Raw genomic sequence first — 18,180 nt, 5'->3', positions numbered from 1 at the left:
AAATAGAATTAAGATTTAAGATTCAGTTCATTTCCAGTGTTCCAGAAACTGTGACATAATCAGGGATATAGTCTGACAATCCAATCAATCAGGAAGTCTCAAACTCCTCGTGGTACGCCAAGGACATGAAGAAAGAACTATTTACATCTGCTTCTGGTCCTTTTCTCATGACCTATGATCATATGGCAATTCAAAGAGCATTTCTGCAAGAGACCCAAGAGCACTGCCTTTGTGAAGGGGTGAGACTAGCAAATGATTCACAAAGCTGGGAAAAAGTATAAGGGAAATGACTGTTTAGGAGGTGAAGGATGGTGGTAGCTTCCAGAGCTTTGGAGGAGAAAGGCATAGGCCCAGAATGAATCAGCAATTATTTCAAAAAAGCTTTTGCCACAAGTAGATTATGTATGCCACTGGAAAGAGCTTAATATGTTTTTAAGAGCAGGAAATATATTTTACACAGTTTGAGTGGAGTTTAATCCCTGCACTAGGGGACTACTACTACTACTATACTTTGAGAGCAGCCGACTCATTCCCATTTAAGTTAATTTGCAAGTGTATGCATGTAAACACAGCTGAGAATTTAGTGCTGGCCAATGAGATGCTGCTGCTTGAAACTGAAATTTTAGGCTCCAGCATATTCAGCCATGCACTGCAAAAGATCATATGATGGTTGGTGTGGAGCTATACCAGGAAGTGGCTGAAATTTTTATTCTTCTATGTGCATAGCATTCCTTGAAAGGGTGTGTAGATGGTGATTTCATAATTCTGGAAGACAGACTCCTGTTTGTCCTTTTTCTGTAACTGTTTCTCTTTAAAATAGGCATATTAAGAAGTCTATGTAAAGAATAGTATTGTACACTTCAAATTTAAATGGCATATTAAAGAGGCACAGCCCACAGCTGTACACGTTACAGATTTAAAGTTTTTGTAAAATAACAGGCTAATTGTGAGCAGCAATAGCATTTAGAGTTGTTCAGTGGCTCAACAACCTTGAAATGTTTATTGGATGTTCAGGGTGTTGGCTTGTTTAGAGCCATTGTTTCATTTCCTGCTTATTTATTTTTTCTTACAACTCTCTCTCCGCCCATCAATTAAAATGTTACCAACATATTCATACAGTAAACATCTCAATAACCAGGTTAGCAATTGTGATGCTTCCCAAAGGTACCCAAGGTCGAGACATCTCACTACCTCCTGCCCTTAGAACAGGAGTTGGGAATCTTTTTCCTATTGGGGGGCCACTGAAATTTCCTGTTTCTCTGCTCCCAGTGAGACAAACCTGATTGTTAATAATGTCAGTCTGTGCGTTGTTGCGGAAGCTGTGTATATAGAAATCCAGATTGTAATTCTGACGGTCAGAATTACAATCTGGATTTCTATATACAAACCTGATTGTTAATATTCCCCTCAGGTCACCACGTCACACAGAACTTTGAATGGCACTAGAAATGTTTGGAAACAGCTAGGTAATGTAAAATCAAATCATAACATGCATATTAGAGCCCAGTTTTAGTTAAGACATTTTCCTGTTTAACGAAATTTGGTTTACCTAAAGTCTTTCTCCCAGTTCTTAACATCTAGGTTGACCAGGACCCTCTGTTCATAAATCAAGTAGGCTGGCAGCTTGTCCCTTCCATGAAGAATGCACTGTTTCTTTGCCTCCAGTTAAAGTTCCAGCATTCTGGTGTTTGTTCATAAACAGCCCACCCCCTGCTGCTTGTGTTTTCATGTGGCATATCTCCCTGTAGCATTCACAAGCTTTTGATGAGCATTTTGCTCCGTTTGTAAATTTTGCTCCCTTTGTGAAGCACACAATACTCACTTCACAAATAATTAGAGAAACATTCCTTCCTAAAAAACTTACTTATCATCTGTTAGAGACCAGCCTTTCAGCAGAGACCTTACTGCTGCCCTTTGGCAAACTAGTATACAGGCAGTCCCCGAGTTACGCGGATCCGACTCCGCAGTTACGAACGAGGTTTGCTCCGCGTCTCCCTGGTCTGCTGGTCTTCATGGAGCACGCGGGCAGCGTGACAGCCCAGACGCGCCGCTGCTGTCCCGCTGCCGGCGTCCTCAGAGGCTTTGCTCCGCGTCTCCCTGGTCTGCTGGTCTCCAGCAGACCAGGGAGATGCGGAGCAAAGCCATGGAGGACCCGGGCGGCAGGACCGCGGTGCATCTCGGTCCGCCGCCCGCGTCTCCCTGGTCTGCTGGGGGAGGGGGAGGCACGCAGCTAGTACGCCTGTGGTGGAGCAGCTGGGGCGCTGCCGGTTGGTCCCGCAGCGCCGCTCTGGGTGCTACTGGACCAACCCGGCAGCACCCCAGCTGCTCTGCCCCAGGCGTCCCCAAGTCAGCTGCTGCTGAAACTGACCAGCGCTGACTACAGGAAGCCGGAGGCAGAGTTGCTCTGCCCCGGGCTTCCTGTAGTCAGCTGCTGGTCAGTTTCAGCAGCGGCTGAATCTGGACGCCAGTTCCGACTTACATACAGATTCAACTTAAGAACAAACCTACAGTCCCTATATTGTACGTAACCCGGGGACTGCCTGTACAGGTACCAGATCCATGGTATTCCAGAAACCCTTATGCAGCTACCCCTGCCAAGTAAGCCTCAAGAGATTCCTAGGCCACATAGATACTTTCTCAAATTTTCATGAGACTTCTCATCAAAAAGAGACAAGGATAAACCATAGTGCCTGACCCTCGGGCAAAGGAGAAATGCAGCATTTTGCTGTGTAGAAGCTGGTCATCAGCTTACCAACAGGAAGTAACCAAACCCCCCCTCCCCCCCCCAAACCCAGGATTTTACTCCTTTGTGTCCATTCTTTAGGGCTTTCCGATAAGGAAGGTACATGCCCTTGAGGCAGGGGTTATGGTTTCTTAAAAACATTTTGGAAACATCTGTATAGCTCATGCCAGTAAAGAGTCGTTGAGTTGGAAAAAATTGCAGCACCTCATTTTAATGTAAGCAGAAAGGATACTTGGCTGAACATGCATGCTGGGGTCTGTTGATTAGCCCAAAACAACGGCTCATGAAAGAATAAAATTGACTGCAGGGCCATGGAAGGAAGTTCGCGTTCTTTAGTATAAATTTAAAACCCTGTGCAGTAGAGAAACACATTTGTTTGTCTGGTTTCTGTTCGTGTTTAGTGTGCGTCAGCTTTCTGTTAGAGTAAAAAATTTTCAATCTAAATGTGGTTGTCTCTTCAGTTTAAAAAAAATTAAGCGGTAACAATCCTTGCACTATGAAAAGAATGATTTGAGTGAACGAAGCCTCAAGTGCTCATCCTGGGAATGTCATAAACCCATTCTTATGCTGCAAATGTGACAGCGTGGCTACACCCCCACAAATTTATTTTTATGGTTCCTAGGGTACAAACAGTCTCAAGCTAGCAGCCTGCCCTACAGAGATCTCCAAGCCCCCTTGTTAATGTGGTGTAAATGCGGTCTTAAACCCATGCTTGAGCCATCTGACTGAAAGCTCAACTAATGTTCCTCCAGATTTCTCAACTGAGCTCCCTAGTTTATAATTTCCGTTTTATTTAACTTCTGGAGAATGTCGTCTGTGTCACAATTTAAAAATTGTAGACAGGATAAAATAAACTTCAGTTTCTGGCAGTGTTTATTGGCTCTGTTACGAACTTTAGCATAGATCTTAGACACAGCCAAATTTATTTATTGCCACATATGCATAACATCTCATTTTAAAAATCTAATACGTTATTTTCTTTCTTTCCTCAACCTGAAAATATTTTAAAAAGGGATTTTTCCTTTAATGAAGGCTAGTCAGTCTGAAAACTCCAGAATCTGATGCAGAGCCGTTTTTGCATCAGCAGAAATACCCCTCTAACAATGAGAACATCCACTGAATTAAAAAACTCATAGTAGAAAGGTTATTTTCTCAAATTTAAAAATTCCTCTGAGTTGAGACCAGGCATGGAAAAAGTCTTATCCCTGAAAGAGAATAAAGATTTAAGCATATGGAAGAATAGCCAGGTATCCAGCCACCTTGACTGGCGCATTCGCTTACCTGGCCAAAAACAAATATATATCTTTTAGTTAAATGATAACAAGGAATTATAATTCTGAGTTTCCCTTAAAGGGATTTTTAGAGATGATTGGAGTGGTGTCTTAACTCTAAATGTATGTAAATCTTGTGATCTGGCCGCATGCCTCTATAGAGTTTCCCTTCAAATAAATGGGGCTTTGACTTGTGCTTCCTTGGTTCCCTGCTGATCTCTTTTTGCTGTCAGGGTAGTTCTTGTTGATCTGGTTTGTTTGGAGTGTGGCAAAAGGTGACAAACTGTTAGTAAAATCACAGGTATGATGATGTCACATCCTTGAATTTAATTGGCTACACTCTGTAATCCACAGGTGTGATGTTTTGGCCTCAGTGTCTTTGACATTCCTCCTTAAAGTAATCGTGTGTGTGTGTGTGTGTGTGTGTGTGTGTGTGTGTGTGTGTGTGTGTGCGCGCGCGCGCTGCTACTTGTGGGCTAGCTGTCTCTGCAGGTAGCTAAAGAAGAATTTGATTTTATTCTAACTATCTAGGAGTCTGTTTCTTTGAGACATTTTTAAAATCAGCAGCTCTCTAGCAAAACTGGTTCCCTTAAATCTGTTTTAAGCAGCCTCTCCAGAGGCTGCATTCTATGCAGTTGTCTTAAAAGAAAGATAGAAAATGTAAGCGCTGGTTCTGTTGCCTTCATCTAATGTGTGGATTTGAGCCAAAAAAAAGCTTTGGCTTAGATGCACTAGCCTTTTGACACTTCCCATGCAAATCTCTCTGGGATCTCCACCTCCACTAAAATATTGACAGTCACATGGGGTTATTTTTAAACATTAAAACAAGCAGCAACTTTTCCTTGTTTCTCTTTGATTCCTTTCACCTCTAATTCTGTAGAGATTTTTCTTCCTCGCTTAAATTTTTTTCTGTTCTTGTTTTGTAGGTTTGCTCCCAGACGACCAGAACTATTTTGAGTGGATAAGATGAGCCATGGAATGGTAGCACCAAAGAGCAATACAGCATCACCACTTGCCTTGACTGGTTATGGATTATTTCTTCAATTCATTATCTTCAGTATTTTCATCGTGGAGGGACTGGCCTCAGGTAAGAAATCTTTACAGTACTTGCTTACTGTGTACACAAAATACACAAGTGGCAATTTTTCTTCTATGTAGTGTTAGACAAAACACAAAAGACCACTTTCTAGTATATATATATATATATATATATGAGATATTATAGGCTTCATTTCCATTGTGTTTGTGATAGCACCTTTGCTGCTGCCATAAGTGATCATATAGCACTGATTAACACTGTAGCAACTACTTCAACTGCTTACATGGAAAAAATACTATGGGGAAGGGCCTTAATGTATTTTTAGTGCTGCAAATGTGAGTATTTTAAAAACTTGGAAACAAACTAGCGCCCACAGCAGATGACCAACAAATGCTCTGCAGAAAGTGGTTTGCCATCTGTTGATTTCATGTTGGTTTTGTTTGGTAATTTCTGATTCGTCACTTGACCTTCTGTTAACCACTTTCTGGCTTTTTTTCCCTTTTATATCTTCTCGCTACAGTAGACTTCTGATAATCCAGCACCTTTGGGACCTAGGTAGTGGTGGTGCCGGATTATCGGATATGCCAGAGTGTCGGGAGGTACTCTGGTGGGGGGCTATGACGGGTCTGCCGGAACCCGCACTGCATCCGGAGGGTGGGCGGGGAACGGCAGAGTGAGGGGCGAACCCTCTGCCATTTTGCAGGAAGGCGGGAGAAGCCCCACGCCACTGCCGCCTAGAGTTTCCGGGAGGAGAGGGGAGTGGGCTCCCCAGCCCCCAGACTGCAGTAGTTATCGCTGGGGGTTGAGAAGCAGGGCTGCGGGACCAACCCAGCAGCACCTCAGCTGCTCTGCTCTGCAGCTTCCCCAAGTCTGCTGCTCGTCAGTTTCAGCAGCGGCGGACTTGGGGAAACGACGGGGCAGAGCAGCTAGGGTGCTGCCTGGTCGGTCCCGCAGTGCCGCCCCACACCCCCCAGCTCGGCGATAACATAAAGTTTCATTCTGAGTAATGAATAGATTCTTATCGAATAAATGGATATACAGTAAAACTCCAATTTTCTGGCATCCAGTGGTCCGGCACTCTGGATAGTCCTGCTGGCTGGAGCACTTCCGGGTTCCAGTTGGTGCCGGACTGTCGGGAGTGCCAGACCATTGGATGCTAGACAGTTGGAGTTTTACTGTACTTCTTGATGCACTTCTGACAGAAGTGTGGTGAGAAGTGCAAACATGAACAAAACTGGCTGATGGGGAGAGTGCCTAATAAAGGGTAGTATTTGTATAGGAAATGCACAAATAAGATATACTATATATTGCAGGGGTGGGGAACCTAAGGACTGGGGGAAAGATGTGGCCCTTGGCTTACCTGGATCTGGCCTCCCAGACTTAGGCTCCCCCCAGCATTGGATCCTGCACTGTCCCCCTATCTTCCTCCTGCGGGGCTGGAGCATACAAAATTGACTAGTCTGGAGCCCTCCTAGGCTCTGGTGTATGAGGGGAATGTGGGGAGTGTTTCTCCTTTGTAGTCAGAACCATGTCAGTGAGGGTTTTGGGGGGGTGTTGTTTTTTAGGGGGGAGCGTGGCACTTGTGTGTGGCCCCCAAGTGATTTTTATGTGAGTTATAGGCTCCCAACCCAAAAAAGTGTTCCACACCCCTGACCTGTTGATTTTAGGTATATATTTATGCAGTGTGTTGAAAGCTAATAACCTCCCCCCCCTCCCGGCCTCTCTCTCTTACTAGCCTTCTTGAGATGATTTTTTTTATATGTATACATGTATTTTTTCATGGTGACCACTAGAATGAAAAATATTGAGAAGAAAGGAGAGGAAGGCATTCTTCTCCCTGCACAGTGATCTAAATAAGACTTATTATAAACAAGAAAATGTTAACTTCTAGTAATTGCTGCTATGTATGGCAGTAGCTTGCTCCTGGAGACGAAATATACTTTCCAAATAAATCTTAACCCTATTTATTATTTTTATTAGAGTAGCATCCAGTGTGTGCTAGAAGCCAGACAGCCCCTGCTCTGAAAAGGTTACAGTGGTAAAGACTAAAAACATGGGTTTGTAAGTGGGGAAAGGGATGCAGCATACAAGCAAAGTAGTCAGTCAGTGGCTTCTGGTAGTCGTCTTAGTTCCTGTTTTTAAAAAGAGTGACTGTTTAGCTTCTTGGTTTGGGGGAAAGACATTGTGAAATAAAGGTTGGTACAAGGAGGGATTGAAAGTCAAAAGGAAAGGAGAAGAGGGGAGCAAGGAGGGTGAATGAGGTCTTGAATTCAGTAGCTGGGGATAGGAGGATAAAAGAATTGAAAGAAGTTAATTAGAAAAATATGAAGGGTTAGAATCTCAATTCTGAGGCAGGGACCATCTCTTCCTCTGTCTCTACAGTGACTAGCCTCTAGGGCAGTGTTTCTCAAAATATGTTGCACGGAACACTGGTGTTCCATGAACAACTCGCAGGTATGCCGTGACCTCTTCTTTGTTTTTGTCTTTTTTGTCTGACTTTTTCTTGGGGGAAAAAAAAAAAATGCATAGGTGTCCGCATAAAAAAAAGGTTATTGTTTAGTCTCAAAGTTTCTGTGTTCTGTGGTCTCAAAGTTTAAGAAACACTGCTCTAGGGGAAGCGTCTAGGTACTAGAGTACTAGAAATGCTAATAAGTGGGGGATTGGTTCACCCTGTTTGCTTTATGTTGTATGTGATTCCTACTGTCCTCTGCTGATCTGTAGTAACTCACTGGCTAGGTCTACATTATACCCCTCTGTCGACAGAGGGATGTAAATAAAGCACATTGAAAGGGCAAATGAAGCGGGGATATTTAAATCCCCGCTTCAATGTGCTTTATTTACATCCCTCTGCCAACAGGGGTGTAGTGTATAGCTAGCCTCTGTGTGTGCCTTAGTTTCCTGTGCACTGAACCCGTGCCCTGCTGGGCATGGGAGTTTTGGGTGTGACTCACTGTGGGGGAGGCTGCTCCATCTTACACAACAATAGCTCAGGCTCTCTTGTACCCTGAGCCTAGATTGGGGGAGCAACCAGGTGACATCCAGTGCCACCTTTTGCCTGGAAAGTTGGACAGAGGAGGAGGAAGGGCTGCCTGAAGCACTGGGACCTGTTGCTCCACGTGTGAGTGAGTCTCAGCTAGCTTAGTATTCAGGGAGGGGGCCTTGGCTCTGGGTCCCTAGGCTATCCCCAAGATGCATTGTACTAACTGCTTCTGGTTCCTGTGTTGACAAGTCTGTTCTATGCTGTGTCCCTGTGAACCAATAAACCTTCTATTCTGCCTGCTGCCTCATAGTCCTGTCTGGCTGCGGATGGGGTTGCAGGGTGATGGGAGTGACAAGGATGCCCAGTTGCTTCTGCAGGTGGGCTTCGATAGTAAAGTACATTGATGCTGGGAGTTAGTGGTAAATGAGGCGCCCTTGTTGGTGCACCTGGCCCTTTCTGGTAAGGAGGGAGCTGGTGAGATCCAGAGAGAGACAGACAAGAATGGGTGACCACTATCTAAGTTACAGTCTGCAGTTGGAGTTAGAAAAGGACCTTTTAAAATCATAGTCCATCTCTTTCCAGCTCCTACCCCTCGTAATAACCTATCATAGACTGTGTCAAGTACCCTTTGTGATCTGGGACCAAACTGCCACCATCCCTGAAACTCCAACTACATATTGAAACATCTGCAAGTGAGACTAATCTTTATGCAAATGACTACCTCTGTACAGGGCTGTTGAAAGAGAAAAGCCAACCATGACACTAGTAAGCTTTTACAGTGTTTTATTTTTCAGAGATATTGAGTTGGGTTTTGCACAGAATAGCGCTAGAAAACATTCAACTGCCATGTCTGAAAAGCCTAGAGTTGTTCTCAATTGTTTCTCTTCCCCAGGGCTCTGGTTTAGTCTTCAGCAATTACCTTCAGTGCAATTTGGATTAATTTTTGCCTAGATACGAAATAGGGAGAAAACAAACAGTGAGAAGAGCTTTTTGATCAAGATAAGTTTGTATTTCTTATGGGAGGGAAAGAACCTCCAGTTTGGGGAGGGAGTCTTTCCAAGTACAGATGCTTTGTTGCAGTAGCTCTTGGTTGAGATCTTGGTGTTGGATTGACAATAGTTGCTAGGAGGAGACTGTGGCACATAACCAAGGGGGTGCTCCTGCAGCAGCTTGTCAATTGTCAGTAACACCAGTGAGTCTGCCAGAGAATTGAGATCCAGAGGTATAAATGGTGTATACAGGCAGATGATCTAAAAAATCATCTCTTCCTCATCCTGCTTCATATAAACTCCTTTTGGTTCACTTAAATCGGGGGGGGGGGGGGAGGCAAAGGGCCCTTCGTAGGCTGGTCTGCCAAGCTGGTGGATCCAACCTGCAGCTGCCCTGCTGTTTCCCCAGGCCAATCAGGGCGAGGGGATGGGAGAGCATGCAAGGTCTCCTCGCTCCTGCAAGAGTGTGTGGTGGCTAGAGAGATACATCGGCTCTTTTACGACAGCCAGATTTTATTGCTAGCTGCCACATGCCTTTGGCGGGGGTAAAGGGGAGTGCAAAGTCTCTTGTGTCCTTTCCCTGACTGATTGGTTCACAGTGGCAAGAGAGAGACACTGGCTGTTTTAGAACAGCTGACACTTCTCTCTAGGGGGCAGGGGAGAGAGGGGGAAGACTTCTCACATTCCCCCATCCCAGGCCAGTCAGAAGGGGGTGAAGCACAAAGAATTTCTCAAAGAAGCCTCCTGGCTTCGCCCCTTCTGCCTGAGGCCCCTCCCCTTCTGGGGTGACCTGGGGCTACTTCAGAAATTTCTGAAGTGGCCCCCTTTTTTAAAATTATTGCCCACCTCTGACTTAAATGCTCTGGAGGGATGTGGGGGTGTGTCATGGTAGATGCTCTTGCTTTGTAAAGACTCCTATAATGATGCTGTGAATGCAGAGCCACAGCTATGTGTCACAGCTGACATACAGTACAAGAATCACCTTGGTAAAGCAATAGGTTCCCTTCTGGCTAGAGAGATTAAAGATAAAGGCTGAGGCAGAAGTATTCAATGTAACGTATATAGGACTGTGTAATGTGTATAATGTAGAGCTTTGCTTTCTGTGAGCTATAGCAGTGTTTCTCAACCTTTTTTTTTTTTTTTTTATAAAGTACCCCCTTTAAAAAAAAAAAAAAAAAGTACCCTCAGTGCCTACAGTTTTCAGACACACAATTTTTTTCCTATCTTTGCAACACATTTGTTTAAACAATGTAATAGTCTCTGTGCAGGCAATGGAATTTTTGGATGTAATAAGTACAAAAATAATAAAGCACTGTAAAACTTTAAAAAAAATCAGTTTTCTCCAAATTTCAGATGTCTGGGGGGTACATCAACACGTCTCTTGAGTACCCCCAAGGGTACTCGTACCACTGGTTAAGAAACACTGAACTATAGCATATATTACTTCAGCAGCTTATAGGCTCTATAGTCCTGTCTAGACAAGCACTCCATTTTCCCTGTCATGTAGGTGGATGCAGAGCACAGAGTCATTTCCAGTTAGCTGGTATCTGGTCTCTTCTTCACATGTTAAATAGATTTTATTCATGCTGGATTTTGAGAGAAACCCTTGTACTCTGTCTCAAGCAGTCTCTCCTAGTATCCCTGAAGTGCTTCAAGGAGAAGGTGCTAAATTGCTTGGTTGAACATGTTGCAGTTTTTGGGGAAAGCACCTTTGAACTTTGAAGGCTTTCATTCAAGTGAAATTCAGCTCCAGCCATTCCCTTACCATATAAAACAGTACAGTGGGGTGCTGACTGAATCTGGAGAGGCCCCCTCAGTCAGTCTATCTGAAGAGGAGGATGAGGAGGGGGGCTTCTGTTCTTCAGAAATACCGGTTCTATTTCACAGTGGGGATGTGAACATGTAGGTGGTTTAACAGTTGCACACAATTTGCACAGGGTGAGGAGGGTAAAGCAGGAGCCAGCTTCCCAAGAGCATCAGCCTCCCCCCATAAACTGTAAAGATGCAACTGTTCTGGAGCAGCTCTCTGCCTGCTGTGGGCAGGGGGCTGTTCCAGCCTGGCAGGGGGCCCATTGTGAATAGGGGCAGTTCTGGCTGGGCTCAAATAGCTCTTGCCTGCCCCTGCAGTGGGGAGAAGGGGAGCAGGGGCATTCCAGCCCAGTGGCAGGTGGGTGGAACCTCCCCACCCCCTTTAAACAGTTAACTAGTTAAACAATATGTTTAACTAGTTACCCAATTAAATGGGATTTTACATCCCTACTCTGAAGAATACTCCTTGGGTTTAACCGTCTCCTTTTCTCCCTCTTTCTGTATCTGCTGTCACACTAGTCATTTCTCAAAGTCTTAATGGGAGAAGATGGTAGAAGTTGGAGACAGAAATAGCATACTGCAAACGGGGCCAGAAATGCTCCAGTTGAATATCTGTCTTACCTGATTCCGTTTCCTTGTAGAGTGCATCTGGAGTGTGGCTAAGCTAGGGAGCTTTCTGGGGATGGAAAGTGTAAGTGTGTGTGTGCATGTTTAAGAACAATTATTTCTCTCTTCACCAGGAGAAGAAATTCCTCTTTTAAACATAGAGTCTCTCTGCCCTTTTTTAAGTTTCTTTCCATAAATATTTGTTTGTGGCTCCTTAGAATTGTTCCTGAATTCCCAAGTGTCTTCTGTTTGTATCTCAAGGGCAGAAATGGCTTGTTTGGTGGATCTATTTTTAGAAAGGCAACAATGGGCTGCAATGAAATGTTTAAGGTTGGGCGTTGCTCTCAAAGCTTTCTATCACACATGATCAGAACTACAAAGGCAAGACTGTCAATATGCAACCAGAGGTCTTGGTGGGTCACTCACTGTTAATGAGGAAAAAACTAGTAGTCCTGTAGCACCTTAGAGACTAACCAAAAATATATATATATAGTGTATGAGCTTTCATGGGCATAACCCACTTCCTCAGGTTAGTGAGATCTTTCAGTCTTCTGGCAATTAATGAAGTTCTGCTCTCCAGGGCAGTGTGTCATTTTTTTTTTTTAAGTCGCACTCCCATTTCTGTGAATATAATCTGCCTGTGCTTCCATGGCATCTGTGCTCAGGTGGTTGGGGCTCAGAGGAAGGGTGGAGTTGGGGTCAGAGCGAGGCTAGGTGCTACCCCCTCCCTGCCCTACAGGAGGAGCTGGCATACCCACCCCCATCCACTGAATGTTCTTCCATGCCTACCCTACAGGAGTGCACCTCACAGTGTGGGGACCACTGCTCTAGGGCAATTGGGACTACTGGTTTATGTATTAAGCAAATATCCATAACCATAAAGCAAGGATCTTAATGCTAAAGCTTAAAAAGCACATCAAGGCAAATTTGGAGAGCCCAAACTCCTTTTCATTTCAGTTAAAACCCTTAATGTTGGCTAGTCAGTTGTGAAATACACCATGGATAAAAAGCTACTTGTTTTCAAGATCAAATGTATGATTGCACATTCCAGCTCAAATATCTAAGAACTGAGGAGGTGCCATTCCTGTTCGGTGCTTCTGATGTTTGCTGTAATGCAGGGCTGCTCTAATGCAGGGCTACTTAACTTTGGAAGCCCCAGGGGCCACAATGATACTCACAGCACATGCCGAGGGCCGCAATGTAAGTGTGGTTGCGTATACATGCAAATATATATATGCACATAGCTTCTTTCACACTGACAGGCATGAATACTAAGATTAAGGCAAGAGTACACAACACACAGGCCCCATTTAAGTCCGTTCTTCCGATATTAATAAAATGCAATGTTTACCCGACCTCCACCCATATGACAGCACTTTTAATGAGCAGTGCCAGTCTAGGAATTTAACTATTAAAACACATATTAACAGAAGACCATTATGTTGACTAATTTTTGTTTTGGGTCCAATCCACGGGCCACATGTTGAGCCCTGCATAAATTCAAACTGCACCACGGTGCCACAAACAAATGGGCCGTAGACTGCATGTTGACTAGCCTTGCTCTAAGGCTTATTAAAGTTAGCCATGCAGAGGCTTGTGGATACAGGTGAGTGAAGTTTGCATCCCATAAGCCAGTGGTGCGCAACGTTTTTGCACTCGCAACCCTTGGGAAAATTTTGGTTGAGCAAAAAAAAAAAAAAGCCTTTAAATGCCGGTCCACTTGCCTGCTGTTTCCCCCCCGCCACGTGTACGTCAGGCGCCTGAGCCAGGAAAAGAAAATACTGGCTGGCCCGAATCACAGCTCTGCGACCCTCTTTCCCTCCCCGCCCCTTGGAAGATAGCTATGACCCCCAAGGGGGTCACGACCCCATGGGTTGCACACCACTGCCATAAACAGCTAGTTCGCTATTCCCACTCTGTCTTGTGAGAACACATCCATTGCACAGAGGGATTCTGCCTGCTTTGTATTCATTCCAGAGGAATAGCAAGCAGAGGATTGCTTTGCCTCTGTAAATATGCTAGATGAAAACGAAGTTCGTGCAGTTGAGTGAATTATTTTGTGGTCGTGATAGCTCAGGCTAGACAGACAAGATCAATGTGGGTGTAGGATTGAAGAGCATTTGTGCAGTTCCAACTTGCTTGTTTCATTTCAGGGCAAGAAAGTGACTCACCAGTCCTGCTACAACAGTGCCAATGAAAGAGTGATTGGACTGACATTGCTGTTAACTTGGAAAGAGAAGGAAAATTGGCAATGGGAAAAGCAGCAGCAGAAGTGGTGGTGGTGGGGTGGGGGAGCGTGGGGCATTGAGCAAAGGAGAGCGCACACAGTGGAAATATAAGGCAGAAGTTTAGAGTGTATAAAATGATTAGACAACCTTTCGCATGTCACACATCTGGATAATCTGCTGGCGGGCCCAAAGACATTTTGTTTGTCATGACCGTTCTGCCATTGGGAGCTGCATGAAGTGGCATAGGCTGCAGGGATGTGCTGGCTGCAGCTTCTGCAGCTCATATTGGCCAGGAATGGCAAACTCTGGCCACTGAGAATTGCAGGGGTCCATGCCTGCCATTGGTCAATGTAAACAAAATGTCTCATGGCCCACCAGCTGATTACCATAATGGGATGTGTGCTGAAGTTTGCCGACCCCTCAGATATAACAATAGATCCACTGATGCCAGTTTTTATGCTGACTTGGTTTATGTGGGAACTGGTCCATCTGGAACTAGAACTAGACCACTCAAACATACTTTTGATGATGAATCGACCAAGACTGTAACACAATTTCTGTAAAATCAATTGAACTGAACCAGTCACAAAATTTACCTGGTCTTAAAAATCAAATTGGAAGGCTTAATAAAACCATAATAGCAGTCCTTTATTAGGTTTCCCTGTGTCCTCTATGGGTTTGGCTAATGTATGTGAACTAATTTGTAATTCTTGCCCCATTTTGATGAGAAATGGGGAGTGGCTTTGCCAAGATATGTGACAGATTTTCTGTACAACCTTGAACAAGTCACTAACTCAGTATCTCATCTGTAAAATGACAGATGCTCCTTTTGCTTAATATGGGAAGTGAAACCAATGTACTTGGTTTGTGAAGCACTTGGAGATCCTCAGATGAAAACTGCTGTAGTAGTGTAGTATAAAATATTAACGTGAGTGACTCAGAACAGAGGAAAAATTATTGGTCTCCTCTTTTTCCCTTTTCCCCCCCTTTATGTACCCAGAATGCTCAGGCTGCTGCAACAAACTTCTGGTGGGACATTCTTCAAATTGGACAGGCAGCAGCCTGAACCTTCCTTAACATCAGTAAACAAGGTTGTCACTTGCTCCTCGCTTTGCCTGTTCAGGGAGAAGGAGGCCACAGTGATATCTCCCTGAGACTGACAGGCTGTACTTCCCAAGAGTATGTTGTATTAAGTGTGTGTGCAGCCGCTCCCCGAGTTGAGAACGGTCGAGTTACGACCGTTCGCTCTTGCGACCAAAGCTCCCATGGAGCAGTCGTGAAGGCAGTCCCTGACTTACGAACGCAACCTGCGCTTACGAACAGCGCGGTCACGTGTAACTCAATGGGGTCCGAGTTTCAAACGGATCGAGTTACATGTATGTAAATAAAACCCTAAAACCTTCAATAGGAAAACAAGAAATTCTACAAGTTGTGAAACTTGAACTGTATACACACCTAGTCTGTGGCAAGACCAATGTCAATAAGGAAACCTAATTTTAGATCAAGGAGAACTGGAGGAGGAGGATAAAATAGATAAGAAACCATAACTAAAAATTAGCCTTTAGACTAGAGCTAATTGTCCAGTTCTGACTCACTCCTGGGGAATCTACCATTGTCTTCTCAGTTGGAGTTTTGAGGCTTTGGCTTTTACCGTATAATATCTATTGTCTTGTTTAAAAATGAAAATTCTAAATTTAGATCAAACAATTAGGAATATTAGTGACAGGGTGTTTTTGTGCTGTGAATCAACCTCCCCCTCTGTCACAGGAGGGGGTGATCTTTACGGATTGTCGGAATGCAGCCACTTTTGGCTGAAGAAGGGAAAGCAGTGCAGTGAGGCTGTACAGAAGAAGGGGGTACATCGGGGTGGGCCATTCATACCAGACTTTCATTAAAACTTGAGTCACTCTATCTGAAATTTCTCTTGATTCTTCAAATGTAGGGTCCAAAAAGGTGACCTTATTGCCCACACCATGCCATGGTCTTCAGGGAAAAGGAGCGGGAGGGAAGGGAACGTGGGATGGGTGCCTCAGATTCTTGAGTCTGACTTAATAAGACACTGACAGAAGTATCTGGTATTGCTTGGATCTTTAGCAAAGATGTCCCTCACCACCTTGGCTAATAGACAAGACCTTGTGTTTAGGTGTTCCTAAGCCTCTGATTTTCAGACTGTGGGACAAGATGACAGGGAAATGGATAATTCCATTAAATTGCCTTGTTCTGTTCACTCCTTCTGAAGCATCCACCCCTGTCGGAAGGTGGGATACTAGCCTAGACGGACCAGTATGGCCATCCTTTGTGTGAGGAAAGGAGGGAAAGTGTGTTGGCGGCAGAAGTAAGGGAAGGCGAATAGAGAAGGTTTTGTCGCAGAGATAACTATGTTGCCAGCATTTCAGGAAGCTTTCATTTGTGCTCCTGTTTTTTCCAAATATGGGAGCTGCCAACAGGAAGTGCTTCAATGTTACATACTTGCGAGACTCACTTCTTTGCAGTTGAAGTGTTCATGGGAGCAAAAGACAAGGTTGCTTTTTGTTTGTAAGACAAAAACGCTCTGGAGGGAGTAGAAGCTAGGGAACGAAGCAGTACAGTAACCAAGTAGCCTTCTTAAATATTGCATGCACTGTCTTTCCTACACTCAGCAGGCTTCTTATTTCAGTGGGGGGGGGGGGGGGAGAATCTTTACTCCCTATTTGAGAACAGACTCGAGGACAGATCTCTGCAGCGTAGCTGCTGCTGCTTTGTGGCTGATCCTGGTTTTGTTCTTCCTTTAAAGGAAAAAGGGATCATCAGCCTGTTTATGCCCCAAAATTCTTTTTTTTTTTTCTTTAAAGAAGGTAAATGCCATCACTAGAGGACATGTTTGTGTCATCACAGCCCAAAGATAGGGCTGGGAATGTTGTGCTACTGGCACATATATGAGAGCCAGTCATTGGAAAACCATGAGTTGCTGCTGTGTCGGTTTGAAGCTGCATTTGCAGGATCCTGTGAAAAAAGGTTTGCATGAAGGCTATTCATTTTTCATTAGCACCAGTCTGTCTCCTCTCTGTCCTCCTCATGCCCCCTTTACTTCCTGTGCAAATGAAACAAACAAAGATTATAATACACAGTGGCAGTACTGAATCCATTATTTGGACAAATTTGCATTTTTCTCTTAAGCTTTCAGTCCCCTGGGAAAGGTGTCACATTACTTTAGCTACAGGTAAAATTTGTCAGTTACATGAATGCAGACTATTCAGAAAAGGGTCAAAAATAGGATCAAGAATAGAGCTGCCTGCCACAGTGGCTATAGAGATTAGCAGCTGTCATGTGGGCGAAGTGGTAAGAGTGGAGATATTTGGAGTTGCAGGGAAGAAAGAATGGAATGAAGTTGGAGGAGGGAAACTGGAAAGACAAGATGCTAGGATATGCAGAAGGAGAGGCAGGAATTATGTGGAGGGGGAATGTAAAAAGTTAAATCTAACATGGGGAACTGCAGATAGGACCCAGTGGCTTGACAAACTAATCAGTGGCTCAAAGGGTAGGTGTTGTGTGAAGTGAAATAAAGAGCGTGTTCAGGTATCCAAGCTGAGGGGTAGAGTCAGGACCACACCACCAGTCATGTGCAGCATACGCAGCTGCATAGTGCACCATCCATCCATTTGGGGGCACTCGGCTGTGTATGCCGAGGGCCCCTGCCAGCTGTGGGTGGTGCTGGACCCAGCAGCCCCAATCTCCTGGACCCAAACTCCCTGCTCAGCTTCCCAGCTGCCACTCTGGCTGAGTGTTCTGCTACTTGGTCTCTCTCAGCCTCCTTGCCCTGGTCCTGTCCTGTAAAGCTCCTGTCCTCGCAGCACTGAGCTTAGCTTCCCCTGCAGAGCACACCTTCCCCCTCCCCCCAGCAGTGGGGGATAGAGGGTTCACATGCTTAGGCTGCACAGTGCACCAAAAAATCATAAGACCAGTCCTGGGTAGTGTGGGAGGGTTAGGAATAACCTACTCTTGGAAGAACTTTAACACTAAGTTCTTTAATGGATACTGAAGCAAAATACAGGACTATGTAGCACTTTAAAGACTAACAAGATGGTTTATTAGATGATGAGCTTTCGTGGGCCAGACCCACTTCCTCAGATCAAATAGTGGAAGAAAATAGTCACAATCATATATACCAAAGGATACAATTAAAAAAAATGAACACATTTGAAAAGGACAAATCACATTTCAGAACAGAGGGGGGATGCGGGGGGGGGGGGGGGGGGAGGAAGGAAGGAAGGAAAGTAAGTGTCTGTGAATTAAATAGATTTCCACTATTTGATCTGAGGAAGTGGGTCTGGCCCACGAAAGCTCATCACCTAATAAACCATATTGTTAGTCTTTAAAGTGCTACATAGTCCTGTATTTTGCTTCAGCTACACCAGACTAACACGGCTACATTTCTATTACTATTCTTTAATGGATAGGTATGGTTGCCTTAATATGGGGCTGGAGGGGGATGCAGGATTACTGTTGGAGCTAGGGATGTGAACAACTAGTTAACTA

General features: G+C 44.5%; 1 protein-coding gene across 1 annotated transcript in view; it reads left to right on the top strand.

The window, feature by feature from the left end:
- SUSD6 (sushi domain containing 6) overlaps positions 1 to 18,180 on the top strand; it is a 124,687-nt gene that overhangs the window by 52,231 nt on the left and 54,276 nt on the right. Inside the window, exon 2 of the mRNA XM_006130295.4 lies at positions 4,941 to 5,101. Within this exon, the coding sequence (XP_006130357.1) occupies positions 4,981 to 5,101 (121 nt within the window). The 5' untranslated portion in view covers positions 4,941 to 4,980. The remainder of the gene's footprint in view (positions 1 to 4,940; positions 5,102 to 18,180) is intronic.

The sequence above is a fragment of the Pelodiscus sinensis genome, chromosome 4, assembly GCF_049634645.1.
Source record: "Pelodiscus sinensis isolate JC-2024 chromosome 4, ASM4963464v1, whole genome shotgun sequence".
Classification (NCBI taxonomy): domain Eukaryota; kingdom Metazoa; phylum Chordata; order Testudines; family Trionychidae; genus Pelodiscus; species Pelodiscus sinensis.
Note: the sequence above shows the minus strand (reverse complement) of the source record. Positions and strands in the feature narration are given on the sequence as shown.